This window comes from Jaculus jaculus, chromosome 5 (assembly GCF_020740685.1).
Source record: "Jaculus jaculus isolate mJacJac1 chromosome 5, mJacJac1.mat.Y.cur, whole genome shotgun sequence".
Lineage (NCBI taxonomy): Eukaryota > Metazoa > Chordata > Mammalia > Rodentia > Dipodidae > Jaculus > Jaculus jaculus.
The window spans coordinates 108,824,808-108,852,529 of record NC_059106.1 but is presented as its reverse complement, the minus strand read 5'-3'; the positions used below and the strand labels follow the sequence as shown (position 1 = coordinate 108,852,529).

The 27,722-nt window shown below is 39.7% G+C and overlaps 1 protein-coding gene across 6 annotated transcripts in view; it reads right to left on the bottom strand.

Moving 5' to 3' along the window:
* Itsn2 (intersectin 2) overlaps nucleotides 1-27,722 on the bottom strand; it is a 210,627-nt gene that overhangs the window by 138,425 nt on the left and 44,480 nt on the right. For all 6 annotated transcript variants that reach the window (XM_045151310.1, XM_045151315.1, XM_045151316.1 and 3 more), the window contains exon 2: nucleotides 9,801-9,867. In XM_045151310.1, the coding sequence (XP_045007245.1) occupies nucleotides 9,801-9,834 (34 nt within the window). In that variant the 5' untranslated portion in view covers nucleotides 9,835-9,867. The remainder of the gene's footprint in view (nucleotides 1-9,800; nucleotides 9,868-27,722) is intronic.

The window sequence follows — 27,722 nt, the reverse complement described above, 5'->3', positions numbered from 1 at the left end:
AATTCACAATAGCTGGGAAATGGAACCAGCCTAGATGTCCCTCAACTGATGGGTGGATAATGAAGATATGGCACATTTATACAATGGAGTTCTACTCAGCAGTAAGAAAAATGAAGTTATAAAATTTGCAGGAAAATAGATGGAAGGATTATACTTAGTGAGGTAACCCAGGCCCTCAAAGCCAAGCATTGCATGTTCTCTCTCATTAGTGGATCCTGGCTACAGATGATTGAACTTCTGGGTGAGTAGAAGAAAACTCAGTAGTAAAGGCCAGTAAACTAGAAAAGAAATATAAACGGAGTTTAAAGGAAAGGAGTGGGGTACTTAATAGGATGGTATTGTGTGTGTGTGTGTGTGTGTGTGTGTAGATATATGTAGAAGAATAGATTAATAGGGGTGAAAAGGCCCAAAGTGAGATCAGGGGAAGAGACTGAGTAAAGGAAAGGTGGAGGGAGGACTAATCAAAATCTAAGAGGATATAAATAAATCATATGGAATCCTACTTTTTTGGACAATGGAACACTCAGGAGCCATAGATTGTTTCTAAGAAATTTTCAGTGCCAGGGATGGGATACCTTCCAGTGAATTGTTGGCCAGGGAGGTCCCTGATGCCCCCAAAACATTACAGGCCATTGCCAAGGCCCTTGGTTTCCCACCAGGAATAGATAGTAAGACCCTATTGCTGAAGACTCCACATACTTGGGCTGCAAGGCCACTAAGAAATCCTGCTGGATCTGAGCTGATAACCTCCTCCATGTAGACCAGCTGACAGAAAGCTGGAAGAAGCCATTCTACATGCAGTTCAATGGGAGAAAGAAAAATCACCAGTGAAGATACTCAACAGTGGACACTGCAAGCCTTATATTTGGACAGCCAGGCCAAATGGGCCAATGGATGCAATGGTGGCACATCTGTCATGGTGGAAACCAACTGCCCTCTAATTGAACTGGAGGCCCGCTCCATGGGAGGGAATACATCCCTGATACTGAAAACTTAAAAACAGGGGTAGTTATGAACCCTAGGGGGTGTAACATCTGCTGCTGTCTGGCTAAATGTACATACTATACTTATCAAACTGCCCAGTAAGTACTTCTCTTAATGTTCATACCCTTATATTAATGCTACTCTCACTTTTGGTAGAGAATCTTCTCTTTTCAGATGGCAGTGACCTTGGGACAACTCAGAAGGAATTATGGTGCTGGAAAGAAGTGACCGGAGTGCTCAATACTGTAATATCTCTATTACCCCTTCCAAGGCCTAGGGTCTAATGCGGAAGAGGTGGTGGAAAGAATGTAAGAGCCAAAGGAAGGGTAAGACTCCTTACAATGTGCTCCCCCCAGGCACAAAATGGCCTGTATATGCATGGCCTCACAGTGCCTGACACTGCCTACACAAAACCATAATAGGAGGAAACGATCATGACATCAAAATAAAAGAGACTGATTGAGATGGGCAGGGGACATGATGTAGAATGGAGTTTCAAAGGGGAAAGTGGGGGGAGGGAGGGTATTACCATGGGATATTTTTTATAATCATGGAAGTTGTTAATAAAAAGTTAAAAAATAAAATAAAATTAGTAAAGACCATGGGGACTTTTCAAGTTGGAGTGTACACTTTGCATTGTGGGATAGTCATGAGTCTATGGGGCCAAGAGCAGAATGTAGTGGTTTAAGGTAAAATGTCCCTATAGCCTCAGAAATGTGTAATTTAGTTTCCTGTTTAGTCCTCAGATTGGAACATTTGGGGAGTGGAGCCATATCTGAGGAAGTGTGCTACCAGGGGCAGACCTTGAAGTGGAGTCCAGGCCCTACGTAGTATTTGGAGTCAGCTCATGCTTGCTGATGCTTAGTGTGGTTTCTTGGTAAGATGAGGTGAGCCAGTTTCCCCTGCCATGATGAGACTTTTCCTGTAATCTGTAATGCTAAAATAACCCTTTTCTACAATAAACTGCTTCTGGTCATGTGTTTGACCCAGCAAAAAGAAGGGAACTATACCAGAAAACTGGTACCAGGAGTAGGTGAGTGCTGGAACTAAAGGCATGTACCACTATGCACAACTTATTTTCTTTTATGTAAATGTGTTTGTGCATGTGCGCACACATGTGCGCATGGGCATGCACTGTGGCACATGTGTAGGTCAGAACATAAATTTGAGGTGCTTGTGTTCCACTTTCTTTAGATAGGTCTCTTTCCACTGCAAACAAACTTCCAGACTACAAAGAAACACCAGACAAGCTAGCTGGTGCCTGAGCTTGGGATTCTCTTGGCTCTGCCTCCCACTTTCTTAAGTGCTTTGGGAACACAAAGACATGCACCACTTTGTATGCAACTCGTCATGGATGGTGGGGAATCGAACCCAGGCCAGCAAGCTTTACAAGCAAGTTCCTTTAGCCTATAAGCCATCTTCCCATTCTACAAAAGTGGTATTTTTGTAACGATTTCTCCTGTTATTCTCTTTTCACCTATTGGCCTTGTGAACCATAATTTTTTTTTTTTTCTGAAGTAAAGAAAGCTGTTCAACCATGTTTATTGCTGCTCAATTTATAATAGCTGAGAAATGGAACCAGCCTAGATGTTCCTCAACTGATGAGTGGATAATGAAGATGTGGCACATTTATACAATGGAGTTCTACTCAGTGGTAAAGAAAAATGAAGTGATGAAATTTGCAGAAAAATGGCTGGACCTGGAAAGGATTGTACTAAGTGAGGTAACTCAGGCCCAAAAAGCCAACCGCCACATGTTCTCACTCATATGTGGATCCTAGCTACAGATGATTGGGATTCTGCGTGAGAATGAAACTACTTAGTAGCAGAGGCCAGTAAGTTAAAAAGGAGACATAAAGGGAAGAGAAAGGAAGGGAGGAGGGTACTTAATAGGTTGATATTGTATATATGTAAGTACAATGATTATGATGGGGAGGTAATATGATGGAGAATGGAATTTCAAAGGGGAAAGTGGGGGGGGGAGGGAATTACCATAGGATATTCTTTTATAATCATAGAAAATGCTAATAAAAATTAAAAAAAAAGAAAGCTGTTGACCATGTTTCTATGACCAACAAAGAAGGAAAAATGCATGCTTATAAGAATAACCATTACAACCGGGCATGGTGGTGCAGGCCTTTAATCCCAGCACTTGGGAGGCAGAGATAGGAAGATCGCTGTGAGTTCGAGCTATTCTGAGACTTCAGAGTGAATTCCAAGTCAGCCTGGGATAGTGTTACGCCCTACCTCAAAAAAAAAAAAAAAAAAGAAAAGAAAAAGGAACAATCATTATTGGCCTGGAGAGATTGCTTAGTGGTTAAAGCACTTCACTGCAAAGCCAAAGGACCTAAGTTCAATCCCCACTACCCACAGAGGCTAGATGCAAAAGGTGGTACATACGTTTGGAGTTCATTTGCAGTGGCTAGAAGCCCTGGTGTGCCCATTCTCTCTCTCTCTCTTTCACTTTGCCTCTTTCCCTCTCTCAAATAAATAAATAAAAATATTAAAAAAATTTTTATGCATAACCATTATACATTTTACAGTCAGTAATGTCATCCCGTTTATACCTATGTAAATGTACAGATATGCACATATTCATGTATGTATGTGTGTGTATGTATGTGTATATATATATATATATGAGCACATTGCTAGCTAGCACAGTAGTATTCTAACAGTTTAAATGTATACAATTCAAACATGTTAAAACCTATTTATATGCAATAAAAACTAAATATTAGAAATATCCTGGGTTGATATTTGCTTCCAGTTTAAAATATAGTCAAATGATATCTTAGGCCAGTACTAATTTAAATCTCCCAAACAGAACTGTAAAACTGGTCTAAAGAGAACTATGGCCTAAATTGTGAGGAGCTGAAGAATAAAAATGTTGTTTTGTTTTTTTGGTTTATTCAAGGTAGGGTCTCACTCTAGCCAAGGGTGTCTTGGAACTCTCTCTATACTCCCAAGCTGGCCTCAAACTTACAACTGTCCTTCTGCCTTGGCCTCCTGAGTGCTAGGATTAAAGGCATGTGCCACCATTCCCTACCAAAAATGTTTTTTAATTCTGCATATGGGTGCATATGTACATGTGTGGAAGGGTGTGTGTGTGTGCACGTGTGCATGAGGAGGTCAAAGAACAACCTTGGGTATTACCCTCAGGAATGCCATCCACTTCCTTTGAGGCTTTCACTGGCTTGCCGGTCATTAGGCTAAACAGGTCGTTAGACCCATCAACCCTATTTCTACCTCCTCAGCACTGGATTATAGACATGGGCCACACACCTGACATTTTATGTGAGTAGTGGGGTCAAACTCACATCTTCATGTTTGTAAGGAAAGCATTTTACCCACTGTGCCATTTCCCCAGCCCAAAACTCATGTTATCATACACATGACTGCAATATTATATTTGATTATATGGCTACAATATCTAACACTACAATTGCTTAACTACAAGGTTGAAAAGATTACTGGGCTCTAGAGTTCTAAGAAGGTACTAAAGCTCTCCAAGTAAATGGCATGTTCTCTTCTTCCACTCTCCTTCCAGATTTTGGATACAGTCACTTATGATGGGTTTCAGAGCCTCTTTCTCAGTCAGTTTTCAACAACCCAAAATTTTGAGGCTGAAACAAGCCACATCACACTATAATAGCACCAGTAGCGACATGCATCTGAAGTAGCATCTTGTGTACTACTTGAGGGCTCATTATGAATTTGCAATTTCATTAAATTTTTGGAAAACAGGATGCAAATAACTATGATTAAAAGAAGGTTTGGGGGTAAGGAGAGATGGCATAGCAGTTAAGGCACTTGCCTGCAAAGCCAAAAAATCCCAGGTTTGATTCCCTAGTACCCACATAAAGCCAGATGCACAAGGTAGCACATGCATCTGGAGTTCATTTGCAGTAGCTAAGAGGCCCTGGTGCACTCATTCTCATTCTTTCTCTCTCTCCCTCTTTCTCTCAAATAAATAAATATTTTTTTAAAAAAAAGGTTTTGGGAGCTGGGCATGGTGGCACACGCCTTTAATCCAGGCACTCAGGAGGCAGAGGTAGGAGGATCCCCAGATCCTCTACCCAGTGGCCCCAGTTCGAGGCCACTGAGACTACACAGTGAATTCCATATCAGCCTGGACTGGAACGAGACCCTACCTCGAAAAACCAAAAAAAAAAAAAAAGTTTTGGGCTGAAGAAATGTCTTAGCAGTAAAGGTACTTGCCTCCAAAGCCTAAGGACCCAGGTTTAATTCCTCAGTACCCACATTAGCCAGATACACAAGGTGGTGCATGTGTCTGGAGTTCGTTTGCAGTGGCTAGAGGCCCTAATGCACCCATATGCTCCCTCACCCCCCTTCTCTCTCTCTGGTAAAAAAGCAGCAGCAAAAGGTTTTGTCTGGATATATTGTGATCACCAAACTGTTCTCTAAATACTAATATTTATACCCCTATAGTAATGCTAATCTCACTTTTAGTTAGAGAAGCTTCTCTTTTCTGATGGTGGTGACCACTGGGTGACTCAAAAGCCACTATAGTACTGAGAAGAAGTAACAGTGGAGTGTTCAGCATTGAGACATCTCTATTACACCTTCCAAGGAGCAGGGTCCATTGCATAAAAGGTGGGAGAAAGAATTTAAGATCTAAAGGACAAAGAGGAATGCTTACAATACTATGTTTTAGACACAAAGCAGCCATGGTATTCATGGCCTGACAGTGGCTGGCACTACATACACAAGACCTACATAATGGGAGGGGAAAATGATATCATCAAAGTAGAAGAGAGACTAGTTGGAAAGAAGAGATTTAGTAGAGGAGGAATTTTGGAGAGGAAAAGGAGAAGGTGGTAGGAAGGGAATGACCATAATATATTGTCTATATGTAAAAAGTTGTCAATTAAAAATAAACTGTTCAGGTAGTGTACACCTTTAATCCCAACACTTGGGACTACTGGTCAGCTTGGGCTAGAGTGAGACCCTGCCTCAAAAAATAGAATAAACTGTTCAGTACTTTCTGAGATGATGTAAATGTTCTAGTTCTACATTATCAAATTTGGTAGTCTCACCATATATGGCTTAGGAACCTGAAATGCCGCTGAGGGATTTACTTAATTTTTATAGTTTAAATGGAAATGGAAATAGACAAATGTAGCCAGTGGCTACATATATATTTATATAGGTTTTCTCAAGGCACAGTCTCACTCCAGCCCAGGCTGACCTGGAACTCACTTTGTAGTCCCAGGCTGGCCTCAAACTCACAGCTACCCTCCTACCTCTACCTCCCAAGTGGGGATTGAAGGTGAAAGGCCTGTGCCACCACTCCCAGCTAAGTGGCTATTCTAGTAGTCAGTTCACTAAGAACCAAAGTCTAAGTCTATGGTTAGCCTCAGCATGATAAAGTATATACATGGCAAAACTGGAGAAATAAATCATATACAACTTGGTCCAAGCATGTGCCCATATGCACACGTGTGTGTGAGAGAGTGTATGTATGTATGTACACATATATATAATGTATGTATATATACATACATACATGTAATAGACTATAAAGCAGATACATAAAATGTTTATGGGATGAAAGAGATAGCATGAAGAAAGAATGATACTGTACTGTTTTCTTACATGTTCATTTTATTTGTAAACTTCACTTACATGTTGCTTAAAATTTATAAATGAACTGTATTTAATGGAAAATGTTTTCCTAGGAGGCATGAAAATCCTCATATTTGGCTACAGCATTATTGCCTTGATTTTAAACACATATATAATTTATTATGGAAAAATATTTATTTAGTTTAAAAAAACACAGGTGACAACAATTTCTATAATTCTATACCATGTCCACAATGGGAGCAATGTCATATTTAGCTTCTTCTTAAAAAAAAAAAAAGAATGTATATGAATATTTTGTTACGACTAATTTCAATTGTAGGTGACAGAAAATACAACATAATTCATGCTTACAGAAGAAGACTTCTCAAATAAACCATAAATGACAATTCTGAAAGTGGTGAGATTCTTACCTCAAGCTCATCTGTATATACATAAAATCTTGCAACACATCATAATTAACTTTTATTTTAAACATTCTTTAAAATTTATTTGAAAGGGAGAGAGAGAGAGAGGGAGGGAGGGAAAAGGAGAGAGAATGGGTGTGTGAGGGCCTCTAGCAGCTGCAAATGAACTCCAGATGTATGTACCGACTTGTGCATCTGGCTTATGTGAGTCTTGGGGAATTGAACCTGGGTCCTTTAGATTTTCAAGCAAGCACCTTAACCACTAAGCCATCTCTCTCCGCCCAATTAATTATTTTATGCCAACAATTTATTTTCAAAATTTTCCCAAATCTCAAGGCTTAAATCTTTGAATACACAAGCACTCACTTTGGCTATGATAGAAAACACATTAAAAGAAAAAGATACAAACACTAGAGGATCTCATCAAACTACAACAGCTCTGAAAAGCTAGAATGGTACTTCTTCCCTCCTTTGTTCTGATGTTCTCCAGTGTTACTGTGTTCAATTAAAATTATTGATTCTACTCTCTACTGCATTCACAGTGAGCTTCTGGGAAATTCTGTATCAGCCTTTCATCTCAGCACCAGCATGCTGGAACTGCCTGCCATAGCCTCCAGTTTGTGCCTGGGGTCTAGGGATGAACCTAGGTACTCATGCTTGAGTAGCAAGTGCTTTTCCACTGAGCCATCTCTCCAAGCCCTTAATTTTTTTCTCTATATCCTTATATTTATCTATAATCAACTGATGAAATCTACTACATAATTAAAAACTATCATCTAGACTTCTTCAGGAATTTAAAAATATTTTTTCATATGAGCTGGGGAGCTAGCTCAGTTGGGAAAGTGGTTACCTCAAGCATGGGGGGCCTGAGTTCAATCCCCAGTTCCCTTGTAAAGAGTTGGGTATGGCAGTGTGCACTGTAATCCCAGGAGACAAGCAGGAGGAATCCTGGGACTCACTGTCAAGACAGTCCAGCCTAGCTGGTGAGCAGAAGGTAGACAGCACTCCTCAGCGATGGCCATCACTGTCGTCCTCTGACCTCCACAGCCATACACATGCATGTACCTGCATACACATGAACACGCACACATGTGTGTGTGCTGCACACACACTCACACACTGGAAGAAGAGGAATGTGAACAAGAAGGAGGAGGAGGAATGGAACCATGCGCACACCTGTAATCTCAGCACTTAGGAGGAGCCTCAGTTGGATTGTGAGTTTGAGGCCAGCCTGGGCTACATAGCAAGACCCCCATCTTCAAGACTAATGGGATATGTAAAGCATGTTACTATGCTATTTTGGAAATTAGGTTATCTTTCCATTTTTAAGTCTTATTCTAGAATCAAACCTAGAGCATCTAGAATCAATCTAGAATCATTACTGAGACCAGGTATTCAAATTCTTTTTTTTTTTTTAAATTTTTGTTTGTTTGTTTTTGAGGTACAGTTTCACTCTAGCCCAGGCTGACCTGGAATTCACTATGTGTTCTCAGGGTGCCCTCGAACTCATAGCAGTCCTCCTACTGCTACCTCCCGAGTGCTGGGATTTAAGGCGTGCACCAAAACACCCCACTTTAATATTTTATTTTATTGTATTGTATTGTATTGTACTGTATTTGAGACAGAGACAGAATGGGTGCTTCAGGGCTTTCTGCCACTGCAAACAAACTCCAGATGCAAAAAAAAAAAAAAAAAATTCAGCTGGACCTGGTGGTGCATACCTTTAGTCCCAGCACTTGGGAGGCAGAGGTAAGAGTTTGAAGCCACCCTGGGAGCTACAGAGTGAGTTCCAGGTCAGCCTGGGCTGCAGTGAGACCCTGCCTCAAAAAGGAAAAAAAAAAAAAAGTCCACGGCTGGAGTGGTGGCTCAGCAGCTAAAGGTGTTGCTTGCAAAAGCCTGACAAGTTCCAGGTTCAATTCCCTAATACTCACATAAAGTCAGATGTACAAAGAAGTGCATGCATCTAGAGTTTGTTTGCAGTGGCAAGAAGCCCTGGCACTCCCATCCCCCTCCTCTTCCCACCATCTCTTTCTGTGCTTGCAAATAATTTTTTAAGATTTTTTTCAGAGCCTGATGTGGTAACTCATGTCTATAATCCCAACACTTGGGAATTTGATATAAGAGGATCACCATGAATTCAAGGCCAGCCTGGGCTACAGTGAGCAATTCTAAATGTGCACAGTAACTAAATATCTATTAATATAATTTATATTTGAGGAAAGAAACAGAACTAGAATAAGACCAAAAAAAAAAGCTTTAAAAACTTTTCTTATTTAAATGGCCTAAATTTCTTTGTATTATTAGGCTGTGTAGGTGGCTCAGCAGCAAGTGCTTACTTTTCACATACATATACCACACAAAAAAAAATTCACATTAAACATAATCCTTTAATCACCATGTGTATTAGAAAATGAATCTTGTTTGGCTTCATCTGTTTGTAATCATGTATGTTACCCACAATACCTTTACTATTCATCTCAACAGCACAATGCTTTATTCTCCAGCTTTAGGCATAAAAAAATAGAACACAGCTTTAGGTTACTCTTAACTCTTCAATGGCAAACACACATTTCATATGACACTGCAGAAAATGCTTACATAGGAATGTGAGATTTACTGCACAATATCGTAATAGGAGATATATTCAATATTCTGAGATGTTTTCACCAAAATACTTAAGTTATGCATTTATAAAATTAAGAAAAATTATCTACACAAAGTTTTAAACATTTAATAACAAATAATATAACACAAGAAACACCCTGTATCTTCCTGATCCTGCCATAAGCATAAAATTGCTTACCATTCATAGCTGTGGGAAACTGAGCCATCATCATGGTCCTGTATTTTCCTTGTTAGCATTCAGCCATCTACAACATAAAAACATGGTGCCATTACTAATACAACAAAGGCACATCACAGCTCAGTGCACTCATTACATAGTAGGAATGTCTGTCCACCTCAGTTCACACAGCCAACCATACAATGAAGAGTTTCTACTGCTGCAAAACAGAGGCTATATTTGGGGAAGGGTACAAGATTCTGTTGAGTAACAGTGCAGCCTTACATACACAATTGTTTAAAAGTTAAGAGTCATATTTAATAACAAATGCCAAATAAAGAAACCTCTGATATGAGCCGGCATCCTTATAGAAATTAATTTAGAAGAGAGGAAGGGCTGTTGTAACTAGGCAAGAATTTAGCTCAGGAAACCGACTGTATAAATTAAGCACATAAGAATAACATGGGGCTGGAGAGATTGCTCAGTGGTTAAAGGTGTTTACTTGCAAAGCCTGATGGCCTGGGTTCAATTCTCCAGCAACCACATACAAAAAGCTGTACACACTGGTGCCTCCATCTGGAATTCATTTGCAGTGGCAAGAGGCTCTGGCACACCCATACACACACACTCATTCTCTCTGTCTCTCTCTTCCTCGAATGAATAATTAGAAAATAACAAATGGAAATACATAATATTTTTTAAAGGAGGGTGTCTTTTATTTTTATTTATTTATTTGAGAGAGAGAGAGAGTCAGAGAGTGAAAGAGAATGAGACAGAGATAGTGGGCATACCAGGGCTTCCACCCACTCCAAAAAAGTCCAGATACATGCATCATCTTGTGCATCTGGCTTATGTGGGTCCTGGCAAATCGAACCTGGGTCCTTTAGCTTTGCGGGCAAGCGCCTTAACCGCTAACCTATCCCTGCAGCACCATAATATTAAAAAAAAAAAAAATCTAAAACCAGGCTGGAGAGACGGTTTGGTGGTTACAGCGTTTGTCCGCAAAGCCAAAGAACACAAGTTTGATTCCACAGGACCCATGTAAGCCATCTGCACAAGGTGGTACACGCAACAAGGGTTCATTAAGGGTGCCTAGGGCCCTGGCACGCCAATCCTATCTGCCTCTTTCCCTCTCATTCTTTAATAAATAATATTCTTTAATCCAAAACCAAGAAACTTATCAAAAAATAAATGCATGGGCTGGAGAGATGGCTTAGCGGTTAAGCGCTTGCCTGTGAAGCCTAAGGACCCCGGTTCGAGGCTCGGTTCCCCAGGTCCACGTTAGCCAAATGCACAAGGGGGCGCACGCGTCTGGAGTTCGTTTGCAGAGGCTGGAAGCCCTGGCGCGCCCATTCTCTCTCTCTCCCTCTATCTGTCTTTCTCTCTGTGTCTGTCACTCTCAAATAAATAAAATTTAAAAAATAAATAAATAAATAAATAAATAAATAAATGCAGACACAGAGAAAGCATTTGACAAAATCCAACATCCCTTCATGATAAAAGTCTTACAGAGACTGGGAACAGAAAGAACATATCTCAATATAATAGAAGCTATTTATGACAAACCTACAGCCAACATATTACTAAATGGGGAAAAACTGGAAGCTTTTCCACTAAAATCAGGAACAAGACAAAGGTGTCCACTGTCCCCACTTTTATTTAATATAGTAATGGAAGTCTTAGCCATAGCAATAAGGCAAGAGAGACACATAAAAGGGATACAAATTGGAAGAGATAAGTTATCATTATTTGCAGATGACATGATTCTATACATAAAGGACCCTAAAAACTGTACTTGAAAACTGTCAGAGCTAATCAAAACCTACAGCCATGTAGCAGGATACAAAATAAATACACAGAAATCAGTAGCCTTCATAGATGCTAACAACAAACACACAGGGGATGAAATCAGAGAATCACTCCCATTCACAATTGCATCAAAAAAAATAAAGTACCTTGGAATAAACCTAACCAAGGAAGTAAGGAATCTCTACAATGAGAACTTTAAAACACTCAAGCAAGAAATTGCAGAAGACACTAGAAAGTGGAGAAACGTCCCCTGTTCCTGGACTGGAAGAATCAATATTGTGAAAATGGCAATCTTACCAAACACAATCTACACATTTAATGCAATCCCTATCAAAATTCTAAAAAAATTCTTCATGGAAATAGAAAAAACAATCCAAAAATTCATTTGGAATCACAAAAAACCTTGAATATCTAAAATAATACTGAGCAACAAAAATAAGGCTTGTGGTATCACCATACCTGATTTTAAACTATACTACAGAGTCATAGTAACAAAAACAGCATGGTACTGGCACACAGAAACAGACATATAGATCAGTGGAAAGGAATAGAGGACCCAGATGTAAGCCCAAGTAGCTATAGCCACCTGATATTCGATAAAAATGGCAAAAATATTCATTGGAGAAAAGACAGCCTCTTCAGAAAATGGTGTTGGGAAAACTGGGTATGTATCTGCAGAAGGATGAAAATAGATTCTTCTCTCTCTCCATGCACAAGAATTAAGTCCAAATGGATTAAAGACCTTAACATCAGACCTGAAACTGAAACTACTAGAGGAAAAAGTAGGGGAAACCCTTCAACATATTGGTCTTGGCAAAGACTTTCTGAATACAATCCCAATTGCTCAGGCAATAAAACCACAGATTAATCACTGGGACCTCATGAAATTACAAAGATTTTGCACTGCAAAGGACACAGTGAAAAAAGCAAAGAGGCAACCCACAGAATGGGAAAAAGTCTGCCAGCTATATATCTGATAGAGGATTAATATCTAGGATATACAAAGAACTCAAAAAGTTAAATAATAAGGAATCAAACAAGCCAATCAAAAAATGGGCTATGGAGCTAAATAGAGAGTTCTCAAAGGAAGAAATACGAATGGCATATAAGCATCTAAAAAAATGTTCTACATCACTAGTCATCAGGGAAATGCAGATTAAAACTACATTGAGATTCCATCTCACTCCTGTCAGATTGGCCACCATCATGAAGACAAATGATCATAAATGTTGGCGGGGATGTGGAAAAAGAGGAACCCTTCTGCACTGCTGGTGGGAATGCAATCTGGTCCAGCCATTGTGGAAAACATTGTGGAGGTTCCTAAAACAGCTAAAGATTGATCTACCATATGACCCAGCTATAGCACTCCTAGGCATATATCCAAAGGAATCATCTCATTTCCTTAGAAGTACATGCTCAACCATGTTTATTGCTGCTCAATTTATAATAGCTGGGATGGAACCAGCCTAGATGTCCCTCAACTGATGAGTGGATAAGGAAGATGTGGCACATTTATACAATGGAGTTCTACTCAGAGGTAAAGAAAAATGAAGTTACGAAATTTGCAGAAAAATGGATGGACCTGGAAAGGATTATACTAAGTGAGGTTACCCAGGCCCAGAAAACCAAGCGCCACATGTACTCTCTCATATGTGGATCCTAGCTACAGATGACTGGGCTTCTGTGTGAGAAGGCAAAACTTGGTAGCAGAGGCCAGTAAGTTAAAAAGGAGATATAAAGAGAAGAGAAAGGAAGGGAGGAGGGTACTTAATAGGTTGGTATTGTATATATGTAAGTACAGTGATTGTGATGGAGAGGTAATGTGATGGAGAATTGAATTTCAAAGGGGAAAGTGTGTGGGGGGTGAATTACCATGGGATATTTGTTTATAATCATGAAAATGCTAATGAGAATTTTTAAAAAATGCAGAAAAGCTGTTTAATTGAGCTGTATACATTTAAAAGATATAAAAAGATGAGGTGTACAGCTAAGTGATACAGCATTTAAAATATTTTATTTTTATTATTTTGAGGGATAGAGAGAATGGGCATGCTATGGCTACCAGCCACTGCAAACAAACTTTAGATGCGTGTGCCCCCTTGTGCATCTGGCTAATGTGGGTTCTGGGGAATCAAACCTGGGTGCTTTGGCTTTGCAGGCAAACGCCTTACCTGCTAAGCCATTCCTGCCAGCCCTGATACAGCATTTATTTAGCATGCACAGGCCTAGGATCTGATCTCCAATGTTATACATGAACAGACCATACACACAGTTCAAAAGTAATTATCAAAAGATATACAGGGCTACCGATGGACTCACTGCTGAATTTTACCAGACTTTTAAGGAAGAGCTAACACCATTGCTTCTTAAGCTTTTCCAGGAAATAGAAAAAGAAGGAATTCTACCAAACTCCTTCTATGAGGCCAGCATCACCCTGATACCAAAACCAGGCAAAGATAGAACAAAAAAAGAAAATTACAGACCAATCTCCCTCATGAACATAGATGCAAAAATTCTCAACAAAATATTGGCAAACAGAATACAAGAGTATATCAAAAAGATCATTCACCCTGACCAAGTAGGCTTTATCCCAGAGATGCAGGGATGGTTCAACATACGCAAATCTATAAATGTAGTACATTACATAAACGGGTTGAAGGACAAAAATCACATGATCATCTCATTAGATGCAGAGAAAGCATTTGACAAAATCCAACATCCCTTCATGATAAAAGTCCTACAGAGACTGGGAATAGAAGGAACATATCTCAATATAATAAAGGCTATTTATGACAAGCCTACAGCCAACATATTACTAAATGGGGAAAAACTAGAAGCTTTTCCACTAAAATCAGGAACAAGACAAGGGTGTCCACTGTCCCCACTTTTATTTAATATAGTTTTGGAAGTCTTAGCCATAGCAATAAGGCAAGCGACACACATAAAAGGGATACAAATTGGAAAGGAAGAAATCAAGTTATCATTATTTGCAGATGACATGATTCTATACATAAAGGATCCTAAAGACTCTACTAGCAAGCTGTTAGAGCTGATCAAAACCTACAGCCATGTAGCAGGATACAAAATAAATACACAGAAATCAGTAGCCTTCATATATGCTAACAACAAACACACAGAGGTGAAATCAGAGAATCACTCCCATTCACAATTGCATCAAAAAAAATAAAGTACCATGGAATAAACCTAACCAAGGAAGTAAAGAATCTCTACAATGAGAACTTTAAAACACTCAAGCGAGAAATTGCAGAAGACACTAGAAAGTGGAGAAACATCCCTTGTTCCTGGCTTGGAAGAATCAATATCGTGAAAATGGCAATCTTACCTAAAGCAATCTACACATTTAATGCAATCCCTATCAAAATTCCAAAGGCTTTCTTCATGGAAATAGAAAAAACAATCCAAAAATTCATTTGGAATCACAAGAAACCTCGAATATCTAAAATAATACTGAGCAACAAAAGAGAGGCTGGTGGTATCACCATACCTGATTTTAACCTATACTACAGAGCCATAGTAACAAAAACAGCATGGTACTGGCACAAAAACAGACATGTAGATCAGTGGAACAGAACAGAGGACCCAGATGTAAGCCCAAGTAGCTATAGCCACCTGATATTCGATAAAAATGCCAAAAATACTCATTGGAGAAGAGATAGCCTCTTCAGCAAATGGTGGTTTGAAAACTGGATATATATCTGCAGAAAGATGAAAATAGATTCTTCTCTCTCTCCATGCACAAGAATTAAGTCCAAATGGATTAAAGACCTTAACATCAGACCGGAAACTCTGAAACTGCTAGAGGAAAAAGTAGGGGGAACCCTTCAACATATTGGTCTTGGAAAGACTTTCTGAATACAACCCCAATTGCTCAGGCAATAAAACCACAGATTAACCACTGGGACCTAATGAAATTACAAAGATTTTGCACCGCAAAGGACACAGTGAATAAAGCAAAGAAGCAACCTACAGAATGGGAAAAAAATCTTTGCCAGCTATATATGTGATAGAGGATTAATACCTAGGCTATACAAAGAACTCAAAAAGTTAAATAATAAGGAATCAAACAAGCCAATCAAAAAATGGGCTATGGAGCTAAATAGAGAGTTCTCAAAGGAAGAAATACGAATGGCATATAAGCATCTAAAAAAATGTTCTACGTCACTAGTCATCAGGGAAATGCAGATTAAAACTACATTGAGATTCCATCTCACTCCTGTCAGATTGGCCACCATCATGAAAACAAATGATCATAAATGTTAGCGGGGATGTGGATAAAAAGGAACCCTTCTGCACTGCTGGTGGGAATGCAATCTGGTCCAGCCATTGTGGAAAACATTGTGGAGGTTCCTAAAACAGCTAAAGATTGATCTACCATATGACCCAGCTATAGCACTCCTAGGCATATATCCAAAGGACTCATCTCATTTCCTTAGAAGTACGTGCTCAACCATGTTTATTGCTGCTCTATTTGTAATAGCTGGGAAATGGAACCAGCTTAGATGTCCCTCAACAGATGAGTGGATAATGAAGATGTGGCACATTTATACAATGGAGTTCTACTCAGCGGTAAAGAAAAATGAAGTTACGAAATTTGCAGAAAAATGGATGGACCTGGAAAGGATTATACTAAGTGAGGTAACCCAGGCTCAGAAAGCCAAGCGCCACATGTTCTCTCTCATATGTGGATCCTAGCTACAGATGACTGGGCTTCTGCGTGAGAATGAAAATACTTAGTAGCAGAGGCCAGTAAGTTAAAAAGGAGACATAAAGGGTAGAGAAAGGAAGGGAGGAGGATACTTAATAGGTTGATATTACAATGATTACAATTACAATGATTGTAATGGGGAGGTAATATGATGGAGAATGGAATTTCAAATGGGAAAGTGTGGGGGTGGGGAGGGAGGGAATTACCATGGGATATATTTTATAATCATGGAAAATGTTAATAAAAATTAAAAAAAAAAAAAAGATATACAGGGCTAGAGAGATGTCTTAGCAGGTAAGGTGCTTGCCTGCTAAGCCAAAGGACCCTGATTCAACTCTTCAGGACCCATGTAAAGCAAGATGCACAAAGTGGCACATGTGTCTGGAGTTTGTTTGCAGTGGCTAAAGGCCCTGGCATGCCCATTCTCCATCTGCCTACCCCCTCTCATAAATAAATAAAATATTTAAAAGAAAAATCACATACACTTATATGTATACATATATATTTATTCATTTAAATAAACATATTACTAAGAGAAAGGTTCAGATCCACTCATCTGTTTTCCTATGATCCTGGAAAGTTACTTATTTAACCTTTTTCAAGTTTCAAATTCCTCACCTACAAAAGTTATCTGCATTTTTTTTTTAACTAATGTTTTTAAAATTAATTATTTATTTTCAAGGAGAGAGAGAAAGAGAAGAGGCAGAGATAATGGGTATGCCTGGGCCTCTAGTCACTGCAAATAAACTCAAGTCGCTTGTGCCAGTTGGTGCATCCAGTTTAACCTGGGTACTGGGGAACTGAAGCTTGGTCATTAGCTTTGTAGGCAAGTTGCAATCTCTCCAGCCTTCTGTGTATTTTTTAAATATGTAATCCAGTATACTGCCTGACACATATTCAATAAATGTCTGCTGTTTTGCAAACATCAAAGAAGGGAGAGTACAATATAATTTTAAACCCTAAATTCATTTGTTCACTGAATAAATTCAAAATTTGCTCCAAGAACTGAAGTCCTAGTAAATTTACAGTAATATACCTAATTAAAATAATGGATTGGCCTAGAGAGATGGTTTAGCAGTTAAGCACTTGCCTGTGAAACCTAAGGACCCCAGTTCAAGGCTCCATTCCCCAGAACCCACATTAGCCAGATACACAAGGGGGCGCACACGTCTGGAGTTTGTTTGCAGTGGCTGGAAGCCCTGGCGCACCCATTCTCCCCCTCCCCTCTCTTTCTCTCTCTCTCTCTCGCTCTCAAATTAATTAATTAATTAAATAAAAAATTAAAAAATAAAATAAAATAATGGATTATAATATTACAGGAAGACATTATATTAAAAAAGTTGGGGGGCTGGAGGGATGGCTTAGCAGTTCAGGCATTTGCCTGCAAAGCCAAAGGACCCAGGTTCGATTCCCCAGGACCCATGTTAGCCAGATGCACAAGGGGTGCATGCGTCTGGAGTTCATTAGCAGTGGCTGGAAGTCCTGGTGCGCACATTCTCTCTCTCTCTCTCTCCCTCCCTCTCTCCCTCCCTCCCTCTTTCTCTGTCAGATAAATAAATAAAAATAAAATATTTTTTAAAAGTCAGTACCTTATCTATTTATCCAAAACATTAGTATTTTTTTCCAAAACATTAATATTTTTAGAACCTAAGAAAAATATTGCACAGTCTCACTCTCCATTGGAAAGTCTGTTCTTTTACAGAAGGCCACAAAAACTGGAAGAACAAAAATCCATCAACATGACAAGAAAAGATAGCTCAGGGGCTACAGAGATGGCTTAGAGCTTAAGAAGCTTGCCTGCAAAGCCTAAAGACCCAGGTTTGATTCCCCAGTACCCACATAAGTCAGATGTACAAGGTGGCACGTGCCTGTTCTTTGTTTGCAGAGACTAGAAGCCCTGGTGTGCTCATTCTCTATCTGCCTCTTTCAATCTCTCTCTCTCTCAAGTAAATATATATATATATATATATATATATATATATATATTTATATTTAAAGAAAAGACAGCCGACTCCCCATCATGAAGTAAGTTACTTTTGCACATCACCCAGGGTCCAAGTGAAAGAAACCACAGAGGAATTGGCCAGTTAAGTATGAGTGCTGCTCTCACAAGAAGCCTGACAAACTGCACCAGGATGATGGCAACAGGCATAGAGGCATTGCCTTCCCTCCAATAACTGCTGCTCTCATAACTCATAACCCCATGGTGAATAGCAGTAACTGCACTGAGGAGGGCCCTCAGTGGAGTGGAGACATGGAAGAGATGCATGGGACCAATACATGATTCGTCTATACAACAAGGTTATAATTAATAAAAGTTAAACTTTAAAAATTGCAGGGCTGGAGAGACTGCTCAATGGTTAAGGTGCTTGCCTAAAACGCCTAAGGACCTGGGTTTGATTCCAAAGCACTCATGTAAAGCCAGATTTTGCAAAAAGTAGTGCATGCTTCTGGAGTTCACTCACAGTGGCTACAGGCCCTGATATAATCATGCACACATTCATTCATTCTCCCTCTCTCTCTCTCTCTCTCTCTGCCTCTGCCCTCCCTCATATCTGCTTACAAATGAATAAATTTTAAAAACTAAAAAAAAAAAAAAAATTGCATAGGGGATTTTAAACAAACAAAAAGGGACACATTTCAAGTCATCACCAGAAAATTGGCTGTCTAGCTACCAAGAAGTTCAGTGTGCTATCAATGATTTAGTTCTCAGCTTTAATGATTTAGAAATATGACTACATATCAAATATATATGACTCATATTAACAGAAAACTGTTACATAATTTCAATTCACTTATAAGAGAAATGGTAACAGCTTTTTTTCTTACAGAACTAGCATGGCTATTACATTTTAAAATTTTATTAAGTTATTTATTTCTATTACATTTTGACCACATTATGTGGTAAGCAAAAGGAACTGTGATTAGAATGATTAATTGGCACCAGGGATTGACAGCCTAATACATCCATCTACACAGCCAGGACTGAGTCATACGGATGGGTAAACCTCCATGAAGGATTAAATGGCACTCCCAATTTTACTCTCTTCACTTCCAGCTTTTCTGTATGCTGCTACAGTAATATCCTTCTTCCTTTCAAAGTGTATGTTCTTTCTTTGCTGTCAGGAAGCTTTACTGCAAAGGAGCTTTAAACCTGCCATTATACTTAACAACTGCATATGTTTATTCTTTCCGGGTATGAGGAAACAACCCATGCACAAGCTGGTTTTCTTCATTCCTTTTTGAAAAGGCAAATTCCAGGTATTGAAATTCTTTACAGAAAATTAATGCCAAAACTACAGTGTGGTGGTTAAAACTCCTACAGAAGGTACTGAGGTTTTTTTTTTTTTTTTTTTTTTTTTAAGGATGAATAAAAAATAGTTAAACTGTTAAAGTTAAGAATCTTTTACTTGTGGGCTGGAGAGATGGCTCACTGATTAAGGTACTTGCCTGCAAAGCCAAAGGACCTAGGTTGGATTCTCCAGGATCCACATAAGCCAGGTGCACAAGGTGGCACAGACATCTGGAGTTCATTTGCAGCACCTGGAGGCCCTGGCATGCCCATGCCCATTCATATTTGCTTGAAAATTTAAAAAAAATTCTTGGACTTGAATGTGTAGTTAATAGGAGGGTTGAAAGGTTTTATGAAGAACACAGACTTCACTTAAGATACACAACCAGGGGCTGGAGAGATGCCTTAGCAGTTAAGGCATTTGCCTCCAGAGCCTAAAGACCCAGGTTCAATTCCATAGTACACAAGTAAGCCAGATAGCACATGCATCTGGAATTTGTTTGCAGTGGCTAGAGGTCTTGGCATGCCCATTCTTTCTGTCTGTCTCTCTTCTCTCTCTGCTTGTAAATTAAGTAAACAAAAAATATTTTTAAAAAAGATATACAACCACCGGGCATGGTGGCACACACCTTTACTCCCAGCACTTGGGAGGCAGAGGTAGGAGGATCTCCAAGCTAAAGTGAAACCCTACTTTGAAAAACCTAAAAAGAAAAAAAAATGATAAATAATGAATTGTGAAAAAAAAGAAAGGTTAAAGCAAGAAGATCAGGCAAAGTTGAGAACACCTCGCACCTGGCATGGGACAGTGGCAGAAGGAAGATGGAATGAGGCAGAGAAATTAGAGAAGGGTTTCAATAAGCAAACCTCTCTGATTTTTTGGGTATGAGTGGTCACAGAATGAAAGGAACCTGAGACAATTCCCAGAAGTACAGTTTGTAACACTGGGTAAACTATGGATTAGCTAAACACGCTAAGACAGAGCAAAGCCTCATAAACTAAATGATAGCCACAATTTCCTCAAATGCAAACAAACATATCATTTTAAATTATCCTAAGCAATATAAAACCCAAATAAATGTGTGTGTGCAAAGTAATTACTTACACCAACACATTTTACAACTCTATAGCAGCAAATACATTACTAACACTGGCTTGGATAGCAGAAAGATAAACAAGGCAGAGAATCTCAGGGTCATGAAGCGTTAATCACTTAGACCAAAGTCTAAACTTGAAATTATCTATCTAGAACCTGTGGCTGGGCAAGATAACAAAATGTGAAGATAACAAAATGCCACATGGTAGATGTTCAATAATCACAGACATAATCATAAAATAAAATTGCAGAATAACCCAAATAATACAACATTCAGGAAGAACAGCTCTCCTGCATTACATCGAAGTTACTAATATTGCAGTGTCTTCTCCACCTCACACACAGGATTTAGTTATGCATGTTTGCAGGCACCACATAACAACATTTACACCAGTGTATATCATTGGATAGACTGTGATAACATTTAAATATGGTAGCATAACTTGTAGGAATCAATAAGCTTCTACATCATACTACTGCATCTCTGTTACACTTATACTAATTCTCTCCACCCCATAGTAAAATAATTATGTCACACTTGTAGACTTGCAGAGAAACGATTATTTTGAAAAATACAGCAAATACCTAAGACGGTTTTATATGTTAAAAATAATCCTGTTCTATTTTATGTACTAATTAACATCTACTTCATGCTTGCTATTAATCATTTACCAGGTGTACATTCAATCAATATCCAGTATATTCCAGTTCTGTGCACGGAGCCTCACATGACACTGTAGCAGTGCTCAGACTCCTCACAAAACCTACAAGTTGTGTGATGCTTTACTCATTTCACAGATGCAGAAACTGACTTAAATTCCTTACCCAAACTCAGCAAACCAGGAAACAAAGATGAGTTCTCAAGCCTAGCTAATTTCTTCCCATAGACTTTTGCATATTTTCATCTCTTTTTTAATTTTAAAATATTTTATTTATTTATGAGGGGAGGTGTGCCAGGGCGTCTAGGCAATGCAAACAAACTCCAGACGCATGTGTCACCTTGTGCATTTGGCTTTACATGGGTACTGAGGAATTTAACTTGGGTCCTTTGGCACTGCTGGCAAGCTCCGTAAGTGCTGAGCCCTCTTCAGCCCATCTTTTCCTCTCTTCAAAAGAGTAGGTCATAAGTTCCTGTAAGCAGTGAATTAACTTAATTTTGGTACATTTGTAGAGGAGAATGTAAGCCAGCCAGAGGTGTCTCCCAACACATAAGACTGTATCAAATAAACTAGGTGTGCTATTTCTTACCTCATGGTATAAGCCTCTGAAGAGAAGGGTAACCAGTGCCTCCTCAATTACATGCTTGCTTGGTGTCCAAAAGACACCCTGTTCTAGTATGTAGGAAGGATAATGTATGATAATGGGTGGTTTGGGTGATCTGGAGTCATCATGATTTGAACTGTGTTAATTACCTACGACTTTAGAATGTTCAAGTAAAAGCTTTTCTATTCAATAAAAATAAGGAAAAACTGGCACTGATAACTTTGTAGAAACATTACTGGTATCAAAACTGAACCTAGAAACCAGATCAGTGGTTCAGTACTGTTTGCAAAATAGCTTCCCAAGTTGGCCAATCATATCACCTGAGTCATTTATTCATTCTATTGACTTCCAGATCCAACATGTTATTGTACAATATAGTAGGATAGTTTTCCATCCATAAAACTGTTCCACAAAATTATTATTTTTGTGTCCTAAAGCATTCGTTAATTTTCCCTGTGGTGGTTTGAATGTAATATCCCCATAGCCTTAGGTATGTTTAAGATCAAGCTTCCTACGTAGTCTTCAGCAGGTGGAGCCCTGCTGGAGGAGCTGTGTTACTTTAGACCAGTTCTACTAGGTGTGTCCTGAACAGTTGTGTGTGCTCATGTTGGTTTTCTTATACTTTCTCTGCTGAGGACATATGATGATGGGAGTCAGCTTCTTCTGCCATGATGAAGTTTCTCCTGAATCTGTAAGCCAGAAATAAAGCCTTTCCACCCATAAGTTGCTTCTGCTCCACTGTTTGTCTCAGCAATAAGGTAACTACAACAGAAAATTACCACCAAAAACTGCGACTGTTGCTGACATGAATCTGACCAGTGTGGTTTTGGGTCTTTTGCAATGTGTTTGTGGGATTTATGTGGAAGGACTTGGTACTTGGACTGGAGAAACCTTGCAGTGCTCTAAGCAGAGCATTATGGACTATTCTAGTAAGAGTCTGAAAATGCTAAATGCAGAGAGAACTGTGGACTGTGAAAGAGGAAAGAACTTTGTTGGAACTGGACTATGGAAGAGCTGGCTGCACTCCACCATGACCTGAGAATTTGAGTAATGTTGAGTTTGGAAGTAATGGACTGAGGTTGGAGAGATGGCTCAGTGGTTAAGGCACTTGTCTGCAAAACTTAAGCACCTGGGTTTGATTCTCCAGTACCACGTAAAGCCAGATGCACAAGGTATCACATGCATCTGTAGGTCATTTGCAGTGACTAGAGACCCTGTTGCACCTATTCTCTCTCTCTCATGCCCTCCAGTAAATGAAAAATAAAATTTTAAGAAAAGGGGGGCTGGATATGGTAACACACACCTTTAATCCTAGCACTTGGGAACCAGAGTTAGGAGTGTCACCAAGAGTTTGAGACCACCCTGAGACTACATAGTGAGTTCCAGGTAACCTGAGCTAGCGTGGGATCCTACTTTGAAAAACAAACAAACAAACAAAAAAAAAACAAAAAACAAAACAAAAACAGTAAAGAAATGGTGCCCTTGGCAGAAGGTACAGAATAAAAAGATATAAAAGCTGTATAGTTTATAACAGGAAAACTAAGACTAGTTTTAAGTTACTTAAGCTTCTATTGTTTATTTGAGAGGGAGAGAGGAGAGGAAGAGAGAATGGGTGCACCAGGGCCTCCAGCCACTGCAAACAAACTCCATACACATGTGCCCCCTTGTGCATCAGGCTTATGTGGGTCCTGGGGAATTGAACCAGGGTCCTGAGGCTTCACAGGCAAACACCTTATTTCTCCAGCCCACAAATTTTTTTATTATTACTTATTTTTGAAAGACACAGAAAGAAAGAAAGAAAGAAAGAAAGAAAGAAAGAAAGAAAGAAAGAAAGAAAGAAGGAAAGAAAGAAAGAGGCAGCAAGAGAAAGAGAATGGGCATGCCAGGGCTTTTCAGCTGCTGTGAATGAACTCCAGATGTGTCACCCACTTGTGAACATGTGCAATATTGCATGCTTACATCACTTTGCTTCTGGCTATGTGGGACCTGGAGATTCAAACTGCGTTCTTAGGCTGTGCAGGCAATTACCTTAACCACTAAGGTATCTCTCCAGTGAAAGAATGCAAATTCTTTTGAAAGGAGGAAGCTTGAAGGAAGATGGATAAAGGAATATACTGCTCTTCAAACCCAAGCTTTATTCCCCACTGGATTTACAAATTTGGCTATGCCATCCACCTGGTACTGGGTTTTGGAAGCATGAAAAAAATGCAGGGAAGCAGATCATGAAATGCACACAGTTCCAGATTAGGCAATGTGAAGCAGAATTAGAATCTCTAAGGGCCCATTAAGACCATTGTATGGAGCTATGAAAATGAACTATGGTTTTTAATATACACCCAAGGATGTTTTGGATATACCAGGACTGTGGAATGGCTGCAATGAAAAGCTGCTGGCTCAGGATGATGCTATTCCTGAGCTTTGAGCAGTCCAGCTGGAGGGGTGAAACTGGAACTGACACTTTGTCAGTGGTGGAACTGCAGATGTTTGCCTGCTGGTTTTTGATTTTCATGGCCCTAATCTCTCCTCCTTATGCCTTTTTAAAAAAAAATTATTTATTTAGGGCTGGAGGGATGGCTTGGTGGTCAAGGCACTTGCCTGCAAAGCCAAAGAAACTAGGCTCTATTCCCCAGATACACAAGGTGGTGCATGCGTCTGGAGTTCATTTGCACAGGCTAAAGGCCTGGCATATCCATTCTCTATCTGCCTCTCTCTCTCTCTCATAAATAATGAATAAAAGTAAAATAAAAAATATTTGAGAAAGGGGAAGAGAGAAAAAAATGGATGCACCAAGGCCTCGAGCTGCTGCAAACTCCAGATGCATACAACACATTGTACATCTGGCTTATATAGGTCCTGGGAAATGGAACTTGAGTCCTTTGACTTTGTAGGCAAGTGCCTTAACCACTAAGCCATCCTCCAGCCCTTGTTATACCTTCTTTTTGCAATGGGAATGTTATTCACTCTGTGCTGTTATATATTGGATGTATGTAACTTGTGTTTTGATTTTACAGGGCTCACAGTTAACAAAGTCTTAAATCTCAGATGAAACTTTGGACTTATGAACAATGTTGAAGATGGTAAAGATTATGGGGACTTTTTTAGGTTTGAGTAGATTTTACATTCTCAGATGGTCATGAGTCTTTGGGGTCAGGGCTGGAATGTGGCAGTTTGAATGTAATGTCCTCATAACCTTAGGTATTTTTTAAAAACATTTATTTATTTGCAAGCGGGGGAAGGGGCAGGAATAAGCACACCAGGGCCTCCTGCCACTGCAAATGAACTCCAGATATATATATATATGCCACTTTGTGCATCTGCTTTTTGTGCATACTGGCAAACTGAACCTGAGCTGCTAGCCTTTGCAAACAAGTACCTTTAACTACTGAGCAATCTTTCCAGCCCCTTATGCATTTTTTGATTAAGATTAAGACTCCTTCCTATTGCTGAAGACACCATATGCTTGGGCTGCAAAGTCACCGAGAAATCAAGCTAGAGCTGAGCTGAAAACCTCCTCCCTGTAGACTGTTGGGCTCTGAAAGGTCCAGGCGTGAGGCCTAGTGGAACTTCCTGAGCCTAGCTAAAGTTTGGAGACCAGTCTCTGGCCAGCTAGGACTCAGCAAGATGCCTAAAGGTTTCTGGCCTGCCACTTCCGTATGGTAATTGTAATTACCATTTCAATAATGGCTTCTGGCCTGCCACTTCCACCTGTTAATTGTAATTACCATCTCAATATTTAAAGTTTACTATTGGCCCTTACCTCTTCCCCCATCCAAAAATCCCCACCTTCATCCCCAACAAGATATAAGCAACTGCTCAGAGTAATAAAGTGAGTTGTTTTTGCAAGTTCCTGCATCGAAGACTCCGACTCAGTGTGGTTTTTCTCCAATGGCCAGGAGAGGTTTCTGAGTTGTCCGACACTCATCATCCTTCTCAACCCCTAGGGAGGAACCAGCAGGCCTGGTCCTTCCCTCGGCACTACCTGCCTGACCGGGAAGGAGCCCTGACAGAAAGCTGGAAAAAGCTATGCTGAATGCAGGCCTATGGGAGAGAGAAGTCATCAGTGGAAATAAACAACAGTGGACACTACAAGCTATCAGTTTGGCCAGCTAGGCCAAATGAGCCAGCAAGTACAATAGTGGCATGTCTGTTATGGGGAAACGAACCACTCACTAATTGGACTGGAGGCCTGCTCCACAGGAGGGAATACATGCCTGATACTGAAAACCTATGATGGGGGAGAGCCCTAGGGGTGTAATGCCTGCTTGTGTCTGACTAAATGTGTATTTTATGTTCACCAAACTGCCTAGTAAGCACTTCTCTTAATGTTCATACTTACATATTAACGCTACTCTCACTTTTGGGATAGAGAAGTTTCTCTTTATCACATGACAGTGACCTCTGGGATGACCCAAAAGGCACCATAGTGGTGAGAAGAAGTGACAAATGAGGGCTGGAGAGACGGCTTAGCAGTTAAGGAGCCTGTCTGCAAAGCCTAAGGACCCAGGCTTGATTCTCCAGGTTCCATGTAAGCCAGATACAGATGGGGGCACATGTGTCTGGAGCTGGTTTGCAGAGGTTAGAGGCCCTAGTGTACCCTTTCCCTCTCTCATAAGTAAATAAAAACAAATCTTTAGCTGGGCATGGTGGCACACACCTTTAATCCCAGTATTCGGGAGGCAGAGGCAGGAGGATCGCCATGAGTTCAAGGCCACCTTGAGACTACATAGTGAATTCCAGGTCAGCCTGAGCTAGAGCGAGACCCTACCTTGAAAAACCAAATAATAATAATAAATCTTAAAAAAAAAAAAAAAAAAAAAGAAGTGACAGGAATGTTCAGCACTGAAACATCTCTATCACACCTTCCAAGCCTCAGGGTCCATTACAGAAGAGGTGGTGGTGGAAAGACTGTAAGAGCCAAAGGAAGAATAGGACTGTATAATGCAGTCTTCCAGACACAAAATGGCCTGGATATTCATGACCTCGCAATGCCTCATACTATCTACACAAGACCCTCATAATAGGAGGAAAAGAGAATGACATCAAAATAAGACAGAGACTAATTGAAAAGGGGAGGGGATATGATAGAGTGGACTTGCAAAGGGGAAAGTAGGGGAGGGGATTATTATGGTTTATTGTCTATAATTATGGAAGTTGTCAATAATAAAAAAACGTTTCAAAAAAGATTAAGCTTCCTACTTAGACTTCAGAAAGAGGGGCACTGATGGAGGAGGTTTGTCACTGGGAGAGGATATTGAGTCCATTCCTACTATGTGTGTCCTGAGTCACCTTGTATTTGCTAATATTGGTTTTTTGTTGTTCCCCCACCCCCATAGATATATAATGAGGCTTTCCCTGGAATCTGTAAGCCTGAAATAAACCCTTTCCTCTCATAAGCTGCTTCTGGTAGGGTGTTTGTCCCAGCAAGGAGAAAGTAATTACAACACCCCCTCTCTTGCTTAAATTCTTCCAACAACAAGTTAACATTTAAACTTCTTATATGAAATGAGGTAATTTCAGAGACTTACTCTAATCTACTTAATCACACTTATCTCAAGATACTTTCCTATGATTCATTTGGGTATCAACCCTTTCTTGAAACAGTGATGCCTTTTTCTCTCCTTTATTCCTACATGAAGAATTGCTCCCTCTGTCATAATAATACTATCTTCTCACTCTTTAATTCCAAACTCAACTGGCATATTCTCTTGAAAAAGAATCCTATCTTCCCTGACAGTCACTATCTCTTACATATAGTATGTC